Genomic DNA, 16,699 nt, shown 5'->3' with positions numbered 1-16,699 from the left:
CAGCTTCCAGCCCCAGACACACAAACTGAGGCCGAAGCAAGACTTCCTTTTATCCATTGCCAACTAAGCTGGACCTCGTGACCTTGACCTCTATAGGCACAGCTCTGACTTCCTGCTTGCCCGTGCAGGAGCTGGGGAAGGGGAATATTACCTGAGGCTGTGCAGTCACTGTGTGGATGGTGAGCAGAGAGGCCTCGGCCTGCCTTGGCCTTGGCTGTTTTCTGGCCCTGTAAGTTATTTCTTTTCTGTGGGAAGAGCCTAGTAGTTTGGATCCTTTCTACTCTGGCACCTGGCAGAGGAGCCTCTTAATGCTCTGTGTTCCTAACCTCATCTTCCTCACTTGCAAAATGCACTGAGCTTTTCTTCCAGACCCAGGTATATCATTCTTTCTTGCTAGCAAGAATCCCATTGTTTTGGAAAAAAAATGGAGTCTAAAGGTGAGAGTCTAAAGAGTGAGGAACAAATGCCTCTGAGTGTCTGCTTGGCCAGGGCCTTGGTTTGTTTTCCCATAGACAAATAACTTTCTTGCCAAGAATTCACTTTTCCAGCCAGGCGTGGTAGCACAGGCCTTGAATCCCAGCATTCAGGAAGGCAGAGGCAGGAGGATCTCTGTCAGTTCTAGGCCAGATCTACAAAGTGAGTCTAGGACAGCCAAGACTACACAGAGAAACCCTGCCTTGAAAACAAACAAAAAAATATTGATTTTTTTTTTCCATGTCAGTTCAGACAGGGGTCATGGCTTCCTTTTTACCTTCAGTATTTTGATGGTGGGGAATAGAGCCACTTTGGGATGCCCTAGGATCTCCAAGTCTTCACTGATTACCTGTACACCCACCATGGAGGCCTGGCCCTCAGATTTCCTCAAGGAGTAGATGGACTGGGGGCTGAAGAAAGAGGAAACAGATCCTTAAGCACAATGTCCTGCTGCTTAGGCCAAAGCTCGGCGTTCAGAAAAGCCCTCGTGCAGCAGTGACACAGGCATGCTAAAGTGGACACCCTGTCTGATGTAGGAGCCACATAAAACCAGGATGTGGTGTAGACAGAACCAGGAGTGGAGGGGGCTGGGGCAGGGCCCCTCACGTCAGAGCGAATCGGCTTGGCGTAAGCCTGCGGCAGGAAGAGTTTTATGCACCGGGTTCCACGTGAGACCGGGCTCTGGAGTTTGAGGTGGCCTGGCTGGGGCGAGGCGCCTGCGGCTGGACGGTCCGGTGTTGGTCCGTCAGCGGCCGGATCACGGTAACGCTGGGCAGAGGTGCAGGCAGCAGCCCCTCCCTGCGGGCATGCTTGCCATGAGCTGGCTCTAACCGAGTCCAGCCACGGCCGTGGGAAGGGACGGTGACCTCATGTACCCACCTCAGGTGCAGGTCTCGCCCTTCTCAGTCTGGCTGTTGAGAAACTTTGAGCAGAGCCACCCAGACAAGACGCGGCTCGAGACTGCCTAGAGAGAGTGAACTCGGCTCTCCTCGGCCTGCTGGGCTTGGAGATCTCCCATGAGAGGGGAGATCGTACCCCGTACAGCCCCCTCTGGGGAAGGGAGGGTGCATTTCATCTTTGGACTGCAGAGGAGGAGAGGAGAATCCTATGACAGTTGCCATAGGGTGTGAGGCAGCTGAGTTTTAAGGCGGGTTCCTTAAAGCTGAACATTGATCTGTTGACCAAAGCCAGCCCCTTCTCCTGAGCACACAGACCCCAGCAGCCTTTGTTCTGGTTGCAAAGGCACACTTTGAGTTGGAAGCATTTGCACAAGGTTGCCCAGTGTTTGCCGGAAGGCACCTGGAGGCTTTGACGGCCACCTTCCAGGCTTCTCGGCCCCGTGGAGTTGAGAACTGACAGGGGTCTAGAGAGAGGACCCCTGTCCTCTTGAATGTGGTGGGAAGCGGAGATGATGGGTGCAGGCTGAGCAGAAAAGAGCAGCTAAGAAGTTGAAGTCGGAACAGCCTGGAAGTGGGTGCCTGCAGGCGAGGAGACCTGGCTGGCGATGTCTGCCCTTGGCCCCTTCCTCCCCAAGGGACCTTTACTGACCTGTGCCTTTTGATGTGGGAGAGCTGCTGTGCTCTTTTAAGGTGTAGGTGACAGACACTGGAGTAGGTGCTTTACTTCTCTCTCCTCTTGATGGGGTCTGTTTTTTTTTTTTGGGGGGGGGAGGGTTGACTGCATGCATCTTCACACCCAGCTTCACAGAGAGCACTTGAGGAGGCCGAGTGACAGGTGGAGAGGGCCCTCCTTGCCTGCTCCTGCTGCCCGTCTCTGTGGGCACCAAGGTCAAAGGTCTTGAATTGCCACAGCAAGCCTCTAGGGAGCCTGCAGCATATTCTTCATTTTGCTTCTCCCGTGTCTTTATACTCACCTCTTCCTGTTCTCCTTGAGCAAAGGGACATGTCCCCAGGTAGGAGCAGGGATGAGGGGAACATGCACAGGGCTTACCCTGAAGACACCGGAAGACACTGGCTGCAGCCATATCGGCCCTTTGTTTCATGTGTGGGCCTCTTGCTGGTCTGGCCCCCTTCCTCCCCACCCACCTGTCGTGGGTCAACAGGAAGGGCAGGATGGGCGCCTTGGGGAGGAAAGCCCTTACCTGCCATTGGAATGTTTTTGTGGGCATCCTTACTTTAATCTGACTGGACACTCCTGGATGACCTACAGCCACTTCCTTTCTCCCCACCTCAGTTGTTATTTCACAGTTTCGTGCACGGAAGTCACGTATTTTGATTGTATCTCCTGGTTACCCTTCTCCCCTCCACGGCTGAGCCTCTTCCTTCTAGTCCGCCACCTACTTTCACCTATCTTTTGTTACTCCACTTAAGGTTGCTCACATGAGCCCGAGCGCATCCATCTTTCCTAGAGGTTGCCTAGTGTTTACCGGAAGGCACCTGGAGGCTTATCAGCCAGCTCTGAAGCCTGCCTTTGTTTTTTGTTTCTTTAGCTGTTTGAAGCCTGCCTTGCCCTGCCCTGCCCTGCCTCCCCCTAGTCCTGTGCTTCTTGGAAAATCATTTCTCCAGGGAGCCATCCGTAGTTCTCCCAGTCCATCCCTTCTTCCCAGAGACCCTTCACCGTGTCATCTTGTGCCGCTCAGTTCTTCTGCAGCATGACACACACTGCATTTTGTTTTACAAATATGATTACAAAAAAAATTATTCTGCCAAGTTTGAAAGACAGCCTGAGGTTACACTTAATCATGGATCTATCCTCAACATCTAGAACCTGAAAGGCTCATCAGGTATCTGAGCGCAGGTGCGCAGCTTGGAGGTGGATGTGGGCAGCGCTCTTGTGAGAATGTCTTTTCCTAAAACTTATCTATTCACTTTACATCCTGATTGAAGCCCCCCTCCTCTCCTTCTAGTTTTCCCCTCGCACACCCCGCCCCCATTCTCCCCTCTTCTTCTCCTCAGAGAAGAGGGAGGTCCCCTCTGGGTTCCAGCCTGCCCTGGTGCATCAAGTGGCTGCAGAACTAGGTGCATCCTCTCCCACTAAGGCCAGACAAAGCAGCCTGGTTAGGGGAACGGGATCCAAAGGCAGGCATCAGAGTCAGAGACAGCCCCCGCTCCAATTGCTGGCGGATCCACATGAAGAGCAAGTTGTGTATCTGCTACATATGTGTAGGGGTCTAGGTTCAGCCCATGCTTGCTCTCTGGTTGGTGGGTCAGTCTCTGTGAGCCCCACGGGCCCAGGTTAGTAGACTCTGTAGGTCTTCTTGTGGAGTCCTTGGCCTCTTGGCTCCCTCAGTTGTTCCCCCTGAATTCCATAGGACTCCCTGAGCTCTGTGCAATGTTTGGCTGTAGGTGTCTGCATCTGCTTCCATCAGCTGTTGGGTGAAGCCTCTCAGAGGAGTTATGCTAGGCTCCTGTCTATAAGCATAGCAGAGTATCATTAATAGTGTCAGGGGTTGGCTCTCTCCCATGGAGTGGGGTGTGAGAATGTCTTAATGGGGGCTGGGAAGGTGGAATCATTCCTCAGAGTGCTTGGGACCTCATAAGGCCTGAAAAAAGCTAGGCATGGTGATGCGTGTCTGCAGCCTCATTAAAGAGGCAGAGATAAGGGCTGCTGGACCTGCTGGCAGCTCTGTGTGCCGACACGACCTCTGATTTCTTTCTTTTTCAAGATAGGGTTTCTCTGTGTAGCCTTGGCTGTCCTAGACTTGCTTCATAGACCAGGCTGGTCTTGAACTCAGATCTGCCTGCCTCTGCCTCCCGGAGTGCTGGGTGCCACCATGCCCAGCTATAACTTCTGATTTGTAAGCACATGCGTGAGCACACGCACACGCGCACACACACACACCAGCTCATGCCCAAATGAAACCTATTATTTTGTATGGTAATTAAAGGAAGGTGGATTGGTTTCTTAAACATTCCGGATCCCTCTTTAGGAGGGCAAAGTTGAGTTTGGTTGGGGCTAGTGAAGCTAGAGCATCTGTGTTGAGTTCCCGGCTGAACACTAGGGTCTGAGGGTGAGGTAAAGAGGCCAGCCTTGAGGGATGGACCCGGAAATCGTGAGTATGGTCTATACAACGCTCCCTGGAACGGAACCGGACGGAACCGGACGAGCAGAGGCGTGGGCTCTGTCTGCAGGTGCTCCGGGTTTCATGCTGCAACTCGGATTCCTTGCCCGTGGATTTATTCACTTGTCTTTGCCACAGAAATGGCCTCCACCTACAACCCCAGAGAGTGCAAACTGTCCAAACAGGAGGGGCAGAACTATGGCTTCTTCCTGCGCATCGAGAAGGACACGGAGGGCCACCTGGTGCGAGTCATCGAGTCGGGGAGCCCAGCAGAGAAGGCGGGGCTCCTGGATGGGGACCGGGTCCTCAGAATCAACGGTGTCTTTGTCGACAAGGAAGAGCACGCGCAGGTGAGTGGACCGCCGGAGTTGTCCGAGCATCTCCCCAGCCTCCATATCCCATTAGACTTTTGGGGAGCTGAGCCTCTTCTGGCCGCCCCCAGCAAGAATTCATGATATTTTGTGTCGGACAGCCTATTTGCTTATAAGTAACCGAGAACTGTAAAAATCACTGCCACCATGGCTCAGTGGACAAAGGTGCTTGCTGCTAAGCCTGGTGGCCTGAGTTCAGTCCCTGGCACCTACCTGGTGGAAGAAGAGAACCGATTTCCACAGGTTTCCACATGCATGTGCCGTGGCACGGGCCCTCTTACGGAACCGATCAAGCAATAGATTGAGGTTATACTAGTGTCGGGCCGGAACATTGCCCGTTTGCTGTGTGCTAGAAATTGTGCCAGACGGTTTTATCCTGGAAACCTATTAGGCCCTCGGCGTAGGCCTGTCCTGTGAGGCATGTGTGATTGCTCAGATGAGGCAGCCATGTGTAAGCGACCTACTTGTTAGCCTTCACGTAGTGAATGTGGGGGAGGCTGGCCTTGTCCCATTCCGTTCTCCTTTGGCTGCACCACGCTGCTCCCCTAGACCTGGGGCGCACGGCCCGCTGGGCTCCCCAGAACAGCGGTTCTCAGCCTTCCCGATGCTGCGACCTCTTAATACAGTTCCTCAGGTTGTGGTGACCCTCAACCATAAAATCATTTCTGTCGCTACTTCATAACTGTAAGTTCGCTACTGTCATGAACTGTAACGTGACTATTTGTGCAGGATATCTGATATGTGACACAAGAGGTTGGGACCCACAGGTTGAGAACAGCTGCTCCAGAGCATTCATCTCTGGGACAGACCAGCCCTCATAAGGGCTTCCTGGATCCCCACAGTGCCTGGGGCCCAGTGTGACCCTCCTAGATCCTGGGAGTGTTAGGGTGACAGCGTCGGGTACCCCTCTGCCTAGGGTATCTTCAGGGACACAGGATGAGCATCCTCCTCCTGCAGTTGATGGGGTGGGGGGTGCGATCAGGGCAGCGTATCCCTACCACTTCCCCTCTCTTGCCAGGTGGTGGACCTGGTCAGACAGAGTGGGAATTCGGTGACTTTGCTGGTTCTGGATGGAGACTCCTATGAGAAGGCTGTAAAAAATCAGGTGGACTTGAAAGGATTGGACCAAGGCCAGAAGGAGCCGGCTTTGAACGACGGGACAGCAGGCCCCGTGATGAACGGCGCGCTGAAGAACACCCAGCCTCGGCTCTGCTACCTGGTGAAGGAGGGCAGCGGCTTTGGCTTCTCTCTGAAAACTGTCCAAGGTGAGCTTGGGTGGGGCTGACCAGTCGCCTTCCGGAAGACGGATGTTGGTTAGTGGCTGCTTCTCTGCAGTTGCTATGAATGCCCGCAGCGACGTCACTCTCTCCCTTCTTCTCCAGCACGAATCTTTTCTCTGTAGTTCTACAAAGAGAGAACGACAGCAGCAAGGGCTGAGTCGGGGATGGGTCCTCTCTCCCTGGTGTGTGTCAGGCTGGTCCTTTGAGTTCAAGGGCTGATGCCTCCTCATTGTGCTCGCTTTTGTGGTTTTTCGAGACAGGGCTTCTCCGTGTCGCCTCGGTGGTCCTGCATCTCGGGCTCTAGATCAGGCTGGCCTCAAACTCAGAGGCCCACCTGCCCCTGCCTCACACGTGCTGGGATTAAAGGCGTGAGTCACCACTGCTGGCTTCATTGTTCTTCTCTAGCTCACACAGAAGATGGAGGGGAGGCAGGGAGGTTGTTTCTGATGAGTAAGACTGATATCTCCTCTCACAGCCCAGAGAGGCCACGTGCTGATTCACTTCTTCAACAACACGTTGAGCTTCTTGCCATGTTCCGACCCCGGAGTTGCTGAGGCCGAGGTCTAAACCCCATCCTCCCGTGACAGTATAGTAGTCTCAGCTGAGGTCCAGTCTCAGCTTTCCTCAGATGTGTCCCTGTGAGGGGGGAGTCCCAGAGGTCCTGTTTCTGTGGTTTCAGAGGAGCACACCAGGCTGCCCTGTTGGCTGGAATATGGGGCCAGGCTAGCTGGCTGGCTCCATCATTTATTGTTAAACAGACAGGTAGAAGAGGCTGGTAGGCTCAGAAAAGATGCTGGCACCTAATTAATCGCCTTTCAGGAATTAGCTCTGTTATGAGAAGGGGCCAGGAGGTGAGTTAAATCGTCAGCTGATCCAAGTGTTGCCCCGCCCACATCTCTTTCTGCTACTGGGGAGGCTGATGGTAGGCGCAGGCATCATAAGTCAAGAGCTGGCAAGGCCCATCACAGAGGGAGCGGCAGGGAGGTGTGATCGGATCCTTAGCCTGAACGTGTCATCCTTGTGTTTTAATGGGCAACTGGAGGACTGTTCAGCATTCACGGAGGTGGAGTAGAAGGTCCTCCTACTCCATACAAGTAACGGATGTGGCTGTAGAAAGCTAGCTTCGGTCTAGATGGAAATGTCTAGTCTAGTGTCTAGAAAGACTTACTAGCACTCCTACAGCTGGACACCCAATCCACACCACACCCATGCTCGTGCTCCTCCTCTTCCCCCCCTCCTCTCTCTGATCTTGGTACCCTGTGACAATGAGGCTTATGGACTCCTGTGTGTGGTGCTTGGTGAGAACCATTTAAAGGGGAAGGAAGGGAGCAGATGACTTCTCACTCTACACAGGAAGGCAGAAGGACAGGCTGATGCCGGGTGGGGATGGATCAGTACTTTCTGGTTCAAGAGGCCAAAGGCAGATATAGTTATTTTTAAAGCTTATGTTGGCTGTATGAGTTTGTGTTTGTGTGTGTGCTTCTCCTCCTGCCTGGGGGACTGTTTCCCAGCAGCCCACGAAGGCAGGAGGGGCAGGAGGCGCAGAGCTTGAAAGACCAGCCAGCACAGTGGAGATGAAACCCTCTGGGAAGCACTTGATGGAGCTAGTTCAGCTTTAATCCCAGAGAACAAAGGCCGTGTACCCACTGGGGGAGGGGCTCCACGGAGAGGTGCCGGTTAAAGCTGGACACTTCAAGGACGCTTGATCTGCGGGAAACAGTACGCTCCAATCATATGAATGGGAACACGGTACCTAAGTCTCCTACGGGTGCAGGGAGGGGAGAGCTAGCAGGGAGCTGTGTCAAAGGCCATGTATGTCATCAGGCCCTTCTGGGGAGAGGGATCCTGCATCTTAATGCCGAGCTCAGAAAGGCTATCCTGACTGGGAGGACCGCCACAAGTCCTCCAACAAGCGTGAATACATGCGTACCGTGCTGAACGCATGGGGTCCCGGGGACACCCTGCAGAATCAGTTATGCTCCACTGTGAGGACACGGGACTTGAACCTAGGCAGTCAGGCTCGGCATCAGGTACCATCACCCTCCGAGCCGTCTCACCGGCCTGTCACCGCGAGTCTTGCTCTCCCTTCAGACTGAGACACTCTCTTCAGCCCAGCAGATAAGCGCCGAGCAGCAGCTGAGGCCGACTGGCAGCTCTTCCCTGCGAGACGGGCAGCATTGCTGCGCAGTAGACTCTCGCTCTCTCCTTCCAGGGAAAAAGGGTGTGTACCTGACGGACCTAACGCCCCAGGGCGTGGCCAAGAGAGCCGGCGTCCTGGAGGAGGATCGCTTGATGGAGGTGAACGGAGAGAACGTGGAGGAGGCCAGTCACGAGGAGGTGGTGGACAAGGTACGCAGGAGACCGCGCGCCTCCCACCTGCCTCCCCCTGCACCCACCGGAGGCGACAGGAGGGTGGGGGCAGGGAGGGGTGCGTGCGTGCTGGGTGGGGAGCCGAGTCGGGGGCGTGGGCAGCGCTGGTGCCCAGGCCGCGTGCCCGCGAGAGCCTTCCCCGCAGCGTTGTCTGGGGAGGCCGCTGCCCCTCATCCCGGTGTCCCGCCGCAGGTGAAGAAGGCAGGAAAGCGCATTGTGTTCCTCCTGGTGGACAAAGACACCGCCAGGCGCCAGTGCGAGGAGAAGACGCAATTCAGGAGGGAGACGGCCAGTCTGGAACTGCTGCCCCACCAGCCCCGGGTGGTGGTCATCAAGAAGGGAAGCGACGGCTACGGGTTCTCTCTGAAGGTGGCCCCTGAACAGAGAGGTGAGGCACCGGGACAGCAGCCTGTGGGTCCCTCGTCCGAGGCCCTGCATCAGCTTGTGGAGCAGTAGGGGCTGGGCCTTGCTTGTTGGGGCACAGGCTGTGACCCCCCAGACCGGGCAGTGCTTCAGAGGCCGCAGCCTTTGTGTTCTTCACTCCCTCCCTGCCTTCTGCATCAGGGTCTCACTGAGTATGGACTGACCTTGAACCTGAGACCCCTGCCTCCACTTCTCTAGTGCTGGCCCCTGTCCCTTCTGTGGCTTACCTGCCTGGTAAGATGGATGGCTGCGAATATGCCACAAACATGCCAGGAACCTGCTAGGACCTTGCTCAGCCTGCCACTTTGTCAGAAGCGAGCGTCAGATGCTTTAGCGGCCCGGTGGGCTCCGAGAGCAGGCCACAGGGTATCTGTAGGCCCTGGGGTGCAGAGGTTGGGGGTGGGCCTTTATAGCTATCTCGTCAAGGTCCGGGAGCCAGCAGAAATCCCGGAGCTTATTTTGGGGGGCTTTTCTGGTGACTTCTCTTTGTGGCGGGAGAGCAGGTCAAATCGTCAAGGACGTAGAATCTGGAAGCCCAGCAGAGGCAGCCGGCCTGAAGAACGATGACTTGGTAGTCGCGGTCAACGGCCAGTCTGTGGAAGCCCTTAGTCATGACGGTGTGGTGGAGATGATTAGAAAGGGCGGGGACCAGACGGTGCTCTTGGTGGTGGACAAGGAGGCGGACAGCCTCTACAGGCTGGTAAGTGCTTCCAGCAGCGCACGCATTCATGCACTGGGGCTGGGTCCCTTCACCCACTCATGCATTAGGGCTGGGTCCCTTCACCCACGCCCGCCAGCTTTGGGCTCAGTTACTTTGTTCCTCAACCTGAAAGAGGTCGTAACAGCCATTAAGGCCAAATCATGGCTCAAACTGGTAGTGGCAGGAGAGTGGCAGGAATTCCGCACTGAAGGATTTGGATGTGTAGGTTAGCTGAGTTACTCTTGCTGATTCTGGGATCAGCTATGAAGAACAGGAATTTGAAACTGGAAAGAGGTGGCCTGGGCTTCTCCAAGCTGGCACAGGCGTAAACTGATTGAGTTTTAGCTTCGTGTGTGTGTGTGTGGGGGGGGAGGTCTGAACGCATGAATATGTGTGTGCATGCAGGTGCCGAGGTTCTCCTGGAGCCGGAGTCCCAGGAGGCTGTGAACCACCTGCTGTGAGTACTGGGAACCGAACTCCGGTCCTCTGCAAGGGCTGCGTGCTCTTAACCGCTGAGCCATTTCTCCAGCCCTGATAAAAGGATGTGATGTTGTTGGCCCCAGGCTTCTTCAATCTTGAGTAAAGATCCACAAAAGTTTATTAGCTTGTTGTTGATGCCAAACCAAGCTCTCACCTCAGAGTGATTAAGGATTATTTTGGATTTACTAGTTTAGGCAGTCATGGTCCAAGACCATAGATTTACCTCATAGGTTACCTCAGGTCCACATTCCAACGTGGAAGCCGTTCAGTGGATTTTTTTTTTTTAATAGTAACAGAACAAAGAAAGGTATAAATCAAGGCTTGAAAAATACATTTGTGGAAACATCAGAGAGGCAGGTTAGTCAGGCAGATACCTTAGACACTGTGACAGCATTTAGCCCGTGGTTGGCAGGGTTACCTTTTAGGTTGGTACCTTCCAACTGTTTATCAGGATGTTGAGGTGGGCAAGGAGCGGGTCTTTAGGCCTGGGCCTGTCGCAGCCTCACCCCATCAGTCATGGAAGCTCTAGTCCTTGGAGACACTGCGGTGGGCCGGGAATCCGCCGCCACGCTGTCCCCAGTGAGCACGGTAGAAACAGGCTTAGGGAGAGCGAGCCGATCAAGAGCTGCACTCCCTCCACACTCTGTGACAGCCGTTTGCCTGTGTCGAGGCTTTAAAAAACTTTATTTTTAAGTTATGTGCATACGTGTGGTTGTGTGGGCGTGTGCGTCCACAAGAGCAGGTATCCACATCCAGAGGAGGGTGTTGGGTGCCCTGGAGACGGAGGGAGAGGTAACAGTAAACATCTCATGTGGGCGCCGGGAACCGAACCTGGGTCCTCTGGGAGAGGTGGGCGCTCTGTAACTGACATGTCCAGCCCCAACATTAAGGCTGTTTTATCAGAACTGGGATTCAGTGCAGTTTAACAGATGTCTGGGGCCCCTCGGGCTGTTGGCCACACAGACAGACGGCCGTCTCCTATGTGCTGCATAGTAATGGAAGCTCCTGGGTGCGGCAGGGAGGAAGGTGGTGACACCGGGGCCACGCGTAGACATCAGGTGACCTGCTGAGGCACCCAGCCTAGCAGAGGCTCAGATCAGTATTTGAACCCAAGTTCTCAGGCTTGATTCATTAGACCATACGTGTTCTCCCAAATCTTGATTAGATCTTTCAAGATACTTTTGTACACGAGATTAAAGGATTAATTGGAAAACAGAGACTGCCTTTGTTATCTAGTCGAGTAACCATACCCAGAGAATACTAGCCCGAACAGAAGTCTGTGATGGCGCACATGCACACAGACACACTTCTTACTTGTTTCTCTCCTGGCTTACCACATTGAGGAAGAGACGCGTACATAATGAATGTATTTTCAGAGGCTTTAAAGGAATGACGGATACCTGATAGGACGATGTAAACAAGGGGGCTGGGACTAGAGCTCCGTCAGGAAACTTCTTGTATGAGTTTGATCTCAGCGCCTTCATGTGGTGGTGTGTGTGCTGTAATCCTAGTGCTGGACAGAAGGGTTCCTGGGGCCCAGGCTAGTGACGATACAAGGTAGGAGGACACCCAAGGTGGTCCCCTGCATACACACGTGTACAGGTACCCACGAACACACACCCTCCTAGTCAGATGAGGAGGAACGAAAGCAAACAAGAACACGATGCTTTAAAAATCCCATTCTGACTTGAAAGGAAGTTGTTGGAACAGGAAATGTTGAACATATTTGATAACTCAAAATGATTTAAGGTTATGTAATCGGCTGTTGGAGGTAGCCACCTTACTGCACTGGGTCTGAAGAGCCACGGAGGCACTGGTCCTGAAACCGTGGGTGAGCTGCCCTGACAGGACTAAATTAGTTACTACTTAGAGCACGTGGGTTATGCTGTACGGTGATGCTGGCCTTGAGGGCTTTGCTGTAATTCCTGAAAATAAAGCCTGATAGAGTATTCACTGAATGACGTCAGTGTAGCCTGCCCCGTTAGGCTAACACACGGGGAGAGCCTGCCCGCTCACAGGCTCTCTTCACAGGTGGCTGTGGGTGGGCTGTGGTGGGGTGGATCTCTGAGATACAGCAGCGAATAGCCAACCACTCCCCTCAGGGGCTAGATGCTAGAGTACTCAAAAGGACGGATAAAAGGCCTTCCTGCTGCTCCTTCCATGCTGGTGTGCTTTGACACCAGCAGCTGGTCCCAGGCGCAGACAGCTGCTGTGCCTGCCAGGGACAGCGAGTCTAGCCTGCGTTTGTGAGCATATTACCGAGGGCCATCCAAGCGTCGAGCCGCTGCTGCTCTCCATGGGGAGCAAGGCAGACGAACTGCACGGCTCATTTCTGCTGAGCTGCTAGAGCGACAAGGCAGGCAGTGTTCCTCCCCCCTGCTCCAGGTCCTGTTTTCTAACAAATGTCCTGGACACCTGTTGATCTCAGCTTAACTGCCGAGCAGGTCCACAGCTCCACAGCACACCCAAGTCTAGCCTCTAACTCAAGCAAAATCCTCACCCAGCTGAGTTTCACTCTATTAAAGTGATAACTTAAACAGTCAGGGCTAGGGATTTAGCTTAGCTGATAAGGTGCTTGTCTCAAGAGGGAGGGCTTGAGTTTGCTCCCCGGGGCGTGTGCTGAAACGCTGAGTGTGGAGGCAGCAACCTGGAGTCTCAGTGCTGGGGAAGCAGAGAAGGGCATCCTTGGGGTGTGCTTGGCAGGCCAGGGTGAAGTCCTGGACGAGCCTCCGGCCATGGAGACCTGTCCCCGGAGCTGGAAGTGTTCCAGAGGATAACTGCACAAGGCAAAAAGCAGGGAAGTAGGACAAGCACAGATGTCAAGGATGGCACGCACAAGCACAAGAATAAAACGAGTTACATTTCCTGTTCTAGTTCTGTCTTCACGGCCATCATTGCTCTCCTCACAGCCATGAAAGTAAGAGGGACCGGAAGTACTTACAGACGGGGGTTTTGTGAGAGAGGTGCCGGAGATCGTTACAGTAAACAGAGAAAGCTGAGCAGCCCTGGGGGTGGTAGGTGGCTGGGGGTCCACTTCTGCTACCGAATGTGGGCACCTCCTGAATTATCAGGGTGTGGAGTCTTCGCTAGTCTCCAAAATGTTTAGTTTCTGTAACGTGCTTGGAGACCATCTCGCTCAGGGGCAGAAGAGCAAGGCTGCCGTGGGCCAGCCACTCGGAGGCGTCTCCCCAGGGTGGGGGAGTGTGGAGTGTTCGGTGATTTGCCTGCTTCTGTGGAGTTAAGCTAGTAACGTCAGATAGCGGTGGGATCTGGTGTAGAACTGTTTATACCTTAGGCACAGGCATGTGCCTGTGTTCATGGCTGTAATGAAGAAACCTTAGAATCTATAATGGAGGAGGAACAGACATGTGACGGCCATCACATTCAATGAAGTGTAACGGCTCATAGGTGAATTTTCTGCTTTCTTTTCAAAAGGCTCATTTTTCTCCACTTCTCTACTGCCAAAGTCAAGAACTGCCTGTTGGTTCTGTCAAGGAAGCCCCACCTCCCATCGCTGCTCCTCCGGAGGGCTCATGCTCAGACACTCCAGAGGATGCCGGAGGTCAGAAACTCAAGCTCTGCAGGCTGATTAAGGACGACAAGGACAGCTATGGCTTTCTCCTGAACGCCTTCTGGGGTCAGCCAGGCTCCTTTATCAAAGAGGTAGGGTAGCTGGCTCCAGCAGCCCAGCCAGCAGCCATTAGGGTCGGCGCTTTCAGCGCCAGCCGTGAGGGCCTCCCTCCTCCCCACCCCCGGCTGTGCTACTCGCAGGCTTCTGCATGTGTGTCCTGGTGCCCGGACCCTGGAGGGCTGGGCCGGGAGACCGCCTGTAGCTCTCGTGTTGGGATCCTAAGATGGGGCCCTAATGCCTTCAGCCCAGCACTTGCTCAGTACGGTGCTTGGCCTGGTGTGCAGCAGCGGCTCACTGGAGCTCAGGGGCCGAGGTCCGTCAAGGAGAGAGGTGTGCTGAAGAGGGAGCTGCCCCGGCCGTCAGCTATGTTCGGAACTGACACTCGGCTTGTGTCCACAGGTACAGCGGGGCGGCCCGGCTGACAGGGCGGGGCTGAAGGACGAGGATGTCGTCATCCAGGTGAACGGTGAAGATGTGCAGGCCGAACCCTATGACAGTGTAGCCAACAGGATCAAGAGCAGCCAGGAGGTCACTCTCTTGGTCTGTAGAAAGAAGGCCTATGCCTACTTCCAAGCTAAGAAGATCCCCGTGTCCTCCGTGGCCGACCCCCTGGTGGACTGCTCTGATGGCAGAGGAGAAATGTCAGCGGAGTTGGAGCGTGACTCCCACCTAACGAAGGAACGAGTGAGTGGTGGCTGTGCCCTGTGACCCGCTTCCCTGGGCGGCAGTCCCCATGCTTCCTGCCTGGGTTTCCCAAACAGTAGCTAACGCGGGGTCACCGGCCTGTTAGGGTTTTGTGAGGAGAGGAGGTAGTATGAGGACAATTGTATTGTCTTCTTAGAAATGTGGCCTCATTGTGGAGTCCAGGCTGGTCTAGAACTCGCAACCCTCTCTCCTCAGCCTCCTGAGCGCAGGGACTGTGGCACGTGGTTATTTTCTTAGCATGAGGTAGGCAGCCAGTAAGTAAAGAAATGAGTTTATCAAAATCATGATGGAGACTACCAAAAGCACTAGACTCAATCATGCAGAACGAGTTCCGGTTCTGCCACAGCCAGTCCTGGGCCAGGGCGTGTCCTGTCTCTGCTTCAGCTTCCACTTGTGAAACTGTGTGCAGCTATCTTCAGGGTAAAGGTATTTGAACCGTGTCTGGCTCCACAGTGAGGAAGAACAAGGAGGTGGTTAGAAGCTCTGTATGAAGTGAAGGCAGGCATTACAATGATTTTTGTCGGAAGAAATTTTTCTGCTCAAAGACTTGAGTTTCAAAAGTGAAATTTTTTTTCAAGTCCATAAAAGGAAATTTCTGGCAGGGCCTCTGAGAAGTCTCACTATGCCTTTCCACTGTATTAAATCTACCTAGTCAGTTATGAGTATAGCGGACTTGTTGAAATCTGATCGTGTATATGCACATATATAGATTCGTATGTGTATCTACATAATGAGAAACTCGTTTGTGATGGTAGTCTGGAAACCAGGCCCATCTGGAAGTGCACAGCTCTCCCTGACAGGCTTGCAGCTCCTGCCCTCCTGCTGAGGCAGACCCTTGGTTTTTCCTTTACAGACTCCCAGCACAATCTCGAATTCTTCTTCCAACTCTGAAGACACAGAGATGTGACGAGAACGGTGGTTTCCTCTTTCGGGTCCAGATCTGCTTCTCCAGGAAGGAGGTGTGCTGACCCGAGACCTCTGGAATTATCTGTCCCCCAGGACTGCCTGCTGTCACAGGGCACTATTGCAGGTGGCTTATTTATGCTTAGCCTAGCTGGAGGGCGGGGCCAGGTTCTTTCTCTGTGATGTTTTGCAAAGTGCAACTTTCCATTTCTGTTGATGAAACCTTACTTCTGTAGGCTAGACACCTGGCGGTGATTCCCGTGCAGGAGTGTGTGTGAGTGCTGCCAGTCAATTATCAAGCCGACATCCTTTCAGAAGTACGCTTTTGTAGCAAGGCAGTGGCTAAGCAGCATTATTCAAAGTGCTTTTCAGTCCTTGCAACTTCCCTGCTGGCTACTAGTATCTGAATTTGAATAGTGCCTTTGTTCTGTATAAACATTTCATGCTTTTTCATTTGCTTCTAGAAGCCCAAAACCTGACAAAATATACACTGTGACCTTAGAAATAAAAGACTTCCAGGCAAAATACGTCATAATTTTCTTGTGTTGAATTTGAGTATTTAAAAAAAAATCCACACCTTCCTTTTATTGATGGAAAGCTCATGTTTCAGAACAGGGGAAGGCCACATAGTGACCCCGGGACTGCAGGACACTCCCTCTTCACTAATTTAAAAGAAAATAAAAATTGGCATACCTAAAACCTCTTCCGGTAAAATCTATTTCAGTTGCCTATCCCTTCCCCAGAAAAGAACAGACAACCCTTTGGTTATTTTTAGGATGGGGGAAGCATTTCACAGACCACAGTGGCATAACTTGAAGTGGCTCTCGAGAAGTGAACTCGAGGCGAGAGTGCCACAGACGCTGATTTCACTGACATTTTTCAAGGGAAGCTGTCTGCTGAGAAGCTCCAGGGTCTCATCCTGCCCTGCCCCTCACCTCATTCCGCACAGTCTGAACCACACGTGCTCCCTGCTGAATGCTGCGCGTTTTCTCCTCTGGTGCCTTAGTTGAAGCTGCTCCTGACTGCAGTGTCTCAGGAAGAAGGCATGTGCTAGAGACAGAGCAGACCTCCATGGCTACGTCTGGGTCCTGGCATTCCCACTGGGTCTTTATGGCGCCTACAGTGGCTCTGTGCTCAGGGGGCCACATGTTTCTCTGGGGCCTGTTTGTGAGCCAGATACAGGAACAGTATGCTGGAGAGGGCGCTGACCAGGAAGATGACATCGAACCAGCGGTGATAGAAATTGAACTGGAGCTCTCCCAGGACCTCTGTGATTATGGTGCGGTATTCAGGGGGCATGCTCATTCGGATCAGCAGCACGGAGGACACGAAGTACATTCC

General features: G+C 53.5%; 2 protein-coding genes across 3 annotated transcripts in view; one reads left to right on the top strand and one right to left on the bottom strand.

Annotated features, from left to right (window-relative positions):
* Nucleotides 1-15,883, top strand: part of Pdzk1 (PDZ domain containing 1) — a 27,554-nt gene extending 11,671 nt beyond the window's left edge. For both annotated transcript variants that reach the window (XM_021656139.2, XM_060393043.1), the window contains exons 2-9: nt 4,634-4,845; nt 5,885-6,131; nt 8,359-8,495; nt 8,709-8,904; nt 9,443-9,639; nt 13,555-13,782; nt 14,150-14,434; nt 15,309-15,883. In XM_021656139.2, the coding sequence (XP_021511814.1) occupies nt 4,636-4,845; nt 5,885-6,131; nt 8,359-8,495; nt 8,709-8,904; nt 9,443-9,639; nt 13,555-13,782; nt 14,150-14,434; nt 15,309-15,362 (1,554 nt within the window). In that variant the 5' untranslated portion in view covers nt 4,634-4,635 and the 3' untranslated portion in view covers nt 15,363-15,883. The remainder of the gene's footprint in view (nt 1-4,633; nt 4,846-5,884; nt 6,132-8,358; nt 8,496-8,708; nt 8,905-9,442; nt 9,640-13,554; nt 13,783-14,149; nt 14,435-15,308) is intronic.
* Nucleotides 15,884-16,699, bottom strand: part of Gpr89a (G protein-coupled receptor 89A) — a 39,273-nt gene continuing 38,457 nt past the window's right edge. The window contains exon 14 of the mRNA XM_021656140.2: nt 15,884-16,699. Within this exon, the coding sequence (XP_021511815.1) occupies nt 16,493-16,699 (207 nt within the window). The 3' untranslated portion in view covers nt 15,884-16,492.

The sequence above is a fragment of the Meriones unguiculatus genome, chromosome 10 (assembly GCF_030254825.1).
Source record: "Meriones unguiculatus strain TT.TT164.6M chromosome 10, Bangor_MerUng_6.1, whole genome shotgun sequence".
Taxonomy (NCBI): domain Eukaryota; kingdom Metazoa; phylum Chordata; class Mammalia; order Rodentia; family Muridae; genus Meriones; species Meriones unguiculatus.
This window is presented reverse-complemented; position numbering and strand designations above follow the sequence as displayed.